Here is a 7,542-nt window from a genome sequence, read left to right on the forward strand (position 1 = left end):
TTGTGTGTGTGTGTGTGTGTGTGTGTGTGTATGTATATACGAACGAATGTGTGTGTGTGCGTGTATGTTTGTATGTATGTATGTATGATTGTATGTTTGCATGTATGTGTCTTTATGTATGTATGTGGTTGTATGTATGTATGTATGTATGTATGTATATTCATTTACATGTATGTGTTTATGTATGTGTGTATGAATGTATGCATGCATTAATGTATGTATGTATGTGTATATATATGTATGTATATATATGTATGTATGTGTGTATGTTTATGTATGTATCTATGTTTGTGTGTCTGTAGGTATGTATGTTTGTTTGTATGTATGTATACATGTCTGTATATATATGTATGTTAGTATGTGTGTGTGTGTGTGTGTGTGTGTGTATACATACATAGGTATGTATGTTTGTTTGTATGTATGTATACATGTCTGTATATATATGCATGTTAGTGTGTGTGTGTGTGTGTGTCTGTATGTATGTATGTATGTGTTTGTGTGTGTGTTTGTATGTATATACATATATGTATGTATGCATATATGTATGCATGCATGATAGTATGTATGTATGTATGTACGTGTGCGTGTGTGTTTGTTTGGGTATATTTATGTATGTGTGTATGTGTGTATGTATGTATGTATGTATGTTTGTATGCGTTTGTGTGTTTGTGTATAATGTATATATGCATGTATACATGCATAAAAGTATGTATGAAACATGTATGTATGTGTGTGCATGCGTGCGTGTTTGTATGTGTATGTAAATGTATGTATGTGTGTGTATGTTTATGTATGTATGTTTGTATGTATGTATGTATGTATGTATGTATGTATGTGCGTTTGTGTATGTATATGTATGTGTGTATATGTGTATGTTTGTGTGTTGTTTTTGGCATATAAAAGTTGAAAAGATAGATTAATTACTCACCTTTGATGAATAATTCATTCTGCAGCGATCATCTTTTTGTTGTAAATTTCATTCTTTTCATTAATTCTAAAATATTATTAGCATAAAACTTAAAAACCGAATTAGACGAGAGTACCAAAATTTGGATAGCAAAGTAGGACACAAGAAAAAAAAAATGTAAGTCATTAACGTTGCAAAACATAATACTATGAGTTTATTCTTATAAATATATTGCAAATTGATGCAAAAATATAGCCTCCAACACCTTGAAAAAATAGCCCCCAAGGAAGTGATGGAAGAGTTCAAGTCATAGTTAAGGAGAGTTCAGAGTGAAGCTAGATGGAAGAGATCGAAGATCGCTAGAGCAACCTGAGGCTTACGGAGGAAGAAGAAGAGGTTATTGAGTTTCCTCAAGAAAGTGAAGAAGAAATACAACGCAAGGGTGAGAGAAGCCTTATTGGAAAGATCTGTTCTGACCGAGTGGTTGGAAAGGAAGTAATAGCCAAAGCAATGGGGAAGATATGGAGAATAAGTAAACTAGTGTTTCAAGAGGTTGAAAAAAATGTCTTTGTTATAACGTTCGCCAATCACGCTGATAGACAGAGGATTATGGAAGGTAAACCATGGCTCTTTGCCAACGTATTATTCATGATATTGCCTTATGACGGGGATTTACAACCCGGGAAAATGCATGCCGATAAAGAAATGTTCTGGCTACAAATCCATGATCTACGATTAGGATTTATGATGGAAGACTAGGGAAATCGCATTGGTGCCTCGGTGGGGAATGTGCTTGACGTAGATGTAGACGAAGACGAGATCGAGTGGGGCAAATGTTTGAGGGTGAAGGTGGAAATGAAGTTACAGAAGCCCATAGCTAGAGGTAGGACTATAATGGTGAATGGTAAAAACGTCTAGCTCAGTTTTAAATATGAGAAGCTCCCAAAGATTTGTTTTAGTTATGGGTGGATTTTACACGGGGAAAAAGGTTGCCTGAACGAGGTGGGAGGTAACCAGGCTTCCATCTCCTAGTTTGGCTCTTGGCTCCGAGTAGAGGACAGTTACCGAAGGTGTCCAATCTTCATTCCCTCAAATGGCAACTCGAACGGCGTGAGGATGGCCAGCAGGACCCCACAAAAGAAGCTGGGTACAGCGAAGCAGAGGGGTCTATAAGAAGCACTGCAAATAGGAGACAAACAAAGGACTTAGTTCAGGAGCAAGTTAGAGATAGATCCGACGACAACGAGAACTACGACCTCAGAGGAGGGATGGTGATAATGGATACTCGACAAGGGGATTTGGTGGGAGATGATGGGAAGATTGTCGCTGAGGATAAGATTGATGGGACACGATATGGGGCGCCTCAGACTATAGGTAAGAGCCTACACAGTGGAAGGCACTTGCACAGGGAAGACGTGCATGCAGGGCGGGAAACAACTAAAAACATGATGGGCCTGATTCCAACGGGGATGGGAGATAAGGCTGTGGAAAAGCCCATCGTAAAAAATGGGCCCAACCATCAAACACAAGAAGGGAAACATGATGAGGAGGGAAGGCCTGCGTTGGAAATGGCTCTGCTCAATAGACAGTTTATAACAGGTAATCACTTAGAGGGTATAGAGAAATCTAACCAAAGTAGCTGTAGATGGAAACGACATGCAAGAGACCAAGGAACAACTCCAATGGAGGGAGGTCTTCAACCTGAGACTAAAAGATCAGTTGAGATTAATGAAGAGGACCATGCAGCTCCAGTAAAGAAGAAAAGAGGTAAGAATTCTGTTAACAAAAGCAATGTGATTATTACAACTGAATCGGTGGAGGCTGGGGACCAGCCTCACCGATTGTCATGAAAATACTCAGTTGGAACTGTTTGGGGCTTGGGAACCCCTGAACAGTTCTTAGCCTTTGTTTCCAAATAAAGGCAAAAGCTCCCGATTTGGTTTTCTTGATGGAAACCAAACTGTCACAAGCAAGAGCCACCAAGGTGGCTAGGAAGGCCAGGCACGAGTGCTGTGTAGCAGTAGATGCAGTGGGGAGGAGTGGCGGGTTGATGCTCATGTGGAAGCAAGAAGTCCAACTAGAATTAGTGAATTATTCTCAAAGACACATTAACGTGCTAATGAAGAATGAAGATGACAACTTAAGTTGGCTACTAACATGTTTCTATGGACACCTCGAAACAAACAAGAGGAGGAAGGCATGGCATCTATTGCAATCCTTCAATTTTAGTGATATGGGGTGGGGTATAATAGGAGACTTTAATGAGATTTTGTCCCATGATGAAAAGGTGGGTGGAAGGGTTAGACCAGAAAACCAGATGAGGATGTTCAAAGAGGTGGTTGAAAATAGAAAATTATTCGATCTAGGTTGGAAGTGGGCCAAATATACATGGTGTAACAGACATGAAGATGAAACCTTTACAAACGAGAGACTAGATAGAGGTTTTGCAAACAAAAGATGGATGGAGATCTTTCCAGATGCTAAAGTCATTGCCATGACGACCTTATGTTCAAATCATAGGCCTATTTACTTGAGGGTACCAGAGGAAGGGGGGAAGGGACACAATTTCATTACCATTTCAAGTATGAGATGAATTGGACAAAGGAGGAAGGATGCAGAGATACAGTAGCAGAAGTGTGGCAAAGAGAAGTCTACCAGCTAAGTCAAACTAGTAGGCTGCAAAGCAAACTGGAAATGTGCAGCAAGAGGCTCCAGAAATGGAGCAGGGACCTAAGAAGAAATAGATTAAAAGCCATTAAATAGAAAATAGATGAAATCAAACAGTTGCAAGAGGAAGAGAGGGCGGATAATATGAGTGATCTCAAAAGACTTCAAAATGAGGTTGGCTTCTTACTCGATCAGGAAGATGCTAGATGGAAACAAAGGGCCAAAGTCCATTGGTTGACACAAGGGAATAGAAATACTAAGTTCTACCACGCTTGTGTCAACCAAAGGAGAAAAAAGAATTCAATAAAACAGATTGTGGATGGAGAAGGAAGAGTATTGTGCTCTAAGGAAGAGGTGGCAACAGGGTTCTGGTTTCATTTCAATCGAGTTTACCAAACTTCTAATCCAACTGAAAGGTCTATACAACAATGTTTGAATGGTGTAGAGCATATGATTTCTCAGGGTATGAAGGAACAATTGGATAAAGAATTCACATCAGAGGAGGTTGTAGTTGCTCTTAAACAAATGTCACCCTTTAAATCCCCAGGGCCAGATGGATTCAGTGCTGGTTTTTACCAAGACCATTGGGATATAGTTGGTCCTGATGTGGTTCAAGTGACTCTAGACTTTTTCAGAAATGGTGAGATGCCAATAGGGCTGAATCATACACTCATTGCTCTAATTCCCAAGATAAATTCCCTCAGAACAGTTAATGATTACAGGCCAATTAGTCTTTGTAACGTTTGGTATAAACTAATATATAAGGTTTTGGCAAACAGGTTGAAATCAGTGTTGCAAGATGTCATATCTTGGAATCAAAGTGCTTTCTTACCTGGTAGACTAATCACAGACAACATCATGGTTGCTTACGAGCTTCTTCATACTATGCAATCTAAGCAAAAGGGAAGAGAAGGCAGCATGGCTATTAAGTTAGACATGTCTAAAGCATATGATAGAGTGGAATGAGATTTTCTGCAAACAATACTTACTAAACTAGGTTTCAGTGACAAATGGAGGAAACTAATCATGGCTTGTCTTAAATCTGTTTCTTACTCGGTGGTTATTAATGGGATCCCAGGTGACATCATTTGGCCAACAAGAGGGTTAAGGCAAGGGGACCCTCTTTCCCCTTACCTTTTCCTTCTATGTGCAGAAGGATTGAGCACCCTTTTGAAACAAGCTGAATCAAGAGGCCTTATCAAAGGTGTAGCTGCTACAAGGGGAGGCAAAAGAATCAACCACCTATTATTTGCTGACGAATGTGTGATGTTTTTCAAGTCTAAGCTAAAGGAATGGTCCATCATTGTCCATTTGTTAAAAATCTATGAAGTAGCATCTGGACAAACCTTGGACAGGCAAAAAACCTCCATACTATTTAGCTCCTACACTAATGCTGCTGCAAAAGAGTGCATTTCCCAACATGCTGAAGGTGTAATATGCGACAGCTACAACAAATACTTGGGTTTGTCTACCATGGTAGAAAAATCCAAGTATAATACATTCCGAGGTCTTTGGAAAAGTATAAATAGTTGGAAGACCTCCTTTCTATCCTCTGCAGGGAAGGAAATCATGATCAAAAGTGAACTGCAAGTCATACTAGCATACACAATGAGTGTATTTAAATTACCAAAAATGCTTCTCAAAGAAATTGAAACTATGATTGCAAAATTTTGGTGGAACCACAAAAAGGAAGGTAAGGGTATTCATTGGCAGCAAAAGGCATGGGGGGGCTAGGTTTCCGTGATCTAAATTGCTTCAATAGAGCTCTATTAGCCAAATAAGGGTGGAGAATTTTACAGGAACCCTCATCATTGATGGCTCAAATATTCAAGGAAAAGTACTTCCAAACATGCCACTTTGTGGAGGCACAAGTAGGCTACTGCCCATCTCAAATTTGGAGGAGCTTGATGTCAGTAATGGATTTGATTAAGGATGGGTTTGTATGGAGAGTTGGTAATAGAAAGAGCATTAGAGTTTGGAAAGATAAATGGGTGCCTATACCTTCCACATTTCAAATCCAATCTTGCCTATCAAGTTACTGGAGTCAAATGCAACAGTAGATGAGCTAATTGAAGGAGAGAGTAAGACTTGGAAAAAAGACTTAGTGCAAGCCATTTTCAGACAAGAGGAAGCTAAATGTATTTGCAATATTCCTATCAGTATAAAGGGGATGGATGATAAAGTTATATGGGGACTATCGGATAAAGGGCTATTTTCAGTAAAGAGTGCATACTTCACAGATCTGGAGAAAATTAAACATAAGACAGGGGAAACATCAAATAGTGATCAAAATGAGAGGATATGGAGGAAAGTATGGAGATTAACAAGCTCGGGTAAGGTAAAACAGTTTCTATGGAAAGCTCTAAATGGAATACCACCCACAAGGAGCAATCTCTTCAAGAGAATGGTAGTTGATAACTCTACATGCCCAATCTGCAATAGAGAAGAAGAAACAGCATTACATGTACTTTGGGATTGTCCTGCTTCAGTAGATGTGTGGAGTGAGGAATTTAGTCCAGTTAAAAAATGGAGAAGGAATTATGCTGATTTCATGTCAGTATGGTCTGATTTTCATTCTAAGTTAGAAGATGAAAAGCTTCACATAATAGCTACGATGCTTCATTGCTTATGGAGGAGAAGAAACGACCTTGTCTTTGAAGGAAAGTTCAAAGGTCCTTCTGTTTTGTTTCAGTTGGCATTACAGGGTGTAGAGGCTATTAAATTGGCTCAAGAAAAGCCTAGAGAGAGTCAACTAAGAACAACAGACTCGTTGAGAATATTATGGAGACCCCCACGGCTTGAATTTATGAAGGTATATGTTGATGCAGCCTTGGATACAAAATAGGGAAGGATGGGAATCGGTATTGTAGTGAGGGATTCCAGATGAGAGGTTCATGTGGTAGCAGCAGCCCCTAAACAAATTGTCAGGTCAGCCAATGTAGCTAAGAGCTGGGCTATGCTACGTGATGTTCTTTTGTGTAGTGAACTAGGTCTCAGACAGGTGCAACTGGAAGGAGATTCAAAGATGGTAGTGGAAGCGATCAATTCTAATACACACAACACATCATGGGATGGGCAAGTCATAGAGGACATCAAATCTATTCTGTCTACACAGCCAAGTTGGTCGATGTCTTCCTCGGGTAGAGATGGAAACAAAGTAGCACATGCAGTTGCGAAATTAGCTTTATCTTTAAACTCTGAATGTATATGGTTGGAGGAGGTACCAAGTGAGGTCCTCCCTGCTGTTATTTCGGACAAATCTTGTTTGTAATGCTTGTCTAATGAATTAAAGTTCCATTTCAAAGAAAAAAATAGCCCCCAAACTTACAAGTCTCTTCGTCTTGCCATCCAAGGCTATAGCAATTAATAGCCCCCAACACCTTGAAAAAATTAGTATCTATTAATATAAAATGTTTGGTATAAGATAATATCTATTAATTCTAATATTTTAAAAAATTTACAATATAAAAGTGATTCTAAGTGAAATAATTAAAATATCTCACATTATTAAGTGATACTATAAATTTCATTAAAATTTCGATCATTTGAATTATTGTAAGAAATTAAAAGGATTAAAATAGTTAGCCATGGTAAAAAAATTTGTAATGAAATAGATCAAACAACTAAGGTAAATTTGTTTGGAATAAAAGATATACCTTGAGAAGTAATAGTAAGCAAGAGATGATGAAATAAGACGGCAAACACACACACTTTCTGAGATGATCTTTGGGAGCAATTGTATGCATATATAGCAATTGGGCAGCAATTGAATGCCCAACACCTTAAAATGTTTGGTATAAGATAGTATATATTAATTCTAATATCTATAATAATATATAATATAAAAGTGATTCTATTATAAATGAAATAACTAAAATATCTTACATAATTTTAATTAAAACTAAGTGGATAGTTAGTTAATATCTTTCATTAAAACTTCAAACATTTGAGTAATGTGTAAACAAGTA

The 7,542-nt window shown here is 38.2% G+C and overlaps 1 protein-coding gene across 1 annotated transcript; it reads left to right on the forward strand.

Moving 5' to 3' along the window:
• The first annotated feature begins 5,561 nt into the window (after positions 1-5,561).
• On the forward strand, positions 5,562-6,419 carry LOC122310096. The gene has a single exon (XM_043123982.1). It carries the CDS (start codon positions 5,562-5,564, stop codon positions 6,417-6,419), a length of 858 nt encoding a protein of 285 aa, XP_042979916.1.
• The last annotated feature ends 1,123 nt before the right edge of the window (positions 6,420-7,542 follow it).

This window comes from Carya illinoinensis, chromosome 5 (genome assembly GCF_018687715.1).
Source record: "Carya illinoinensis cultivar Pawnee chromosome 5, C.illinoinensisPawnee_v1, whole genome shotgun sequence".
Lineage (NCBI taxonomy): Eukaryota > Viridiplantae > Streptophyta > Magnoliopsida > Fagales > Juglandaceae > Carya > Carya illinoinensis.

Coding starts and splice junctions, on each gene's coding strand:
- LOC122310096 (XM_043123982.1), top strand. CDS start 5,562: ATGGGTGCCTATACCTTCCACATTTCAAATCCAATCTTGCCTATCAAG.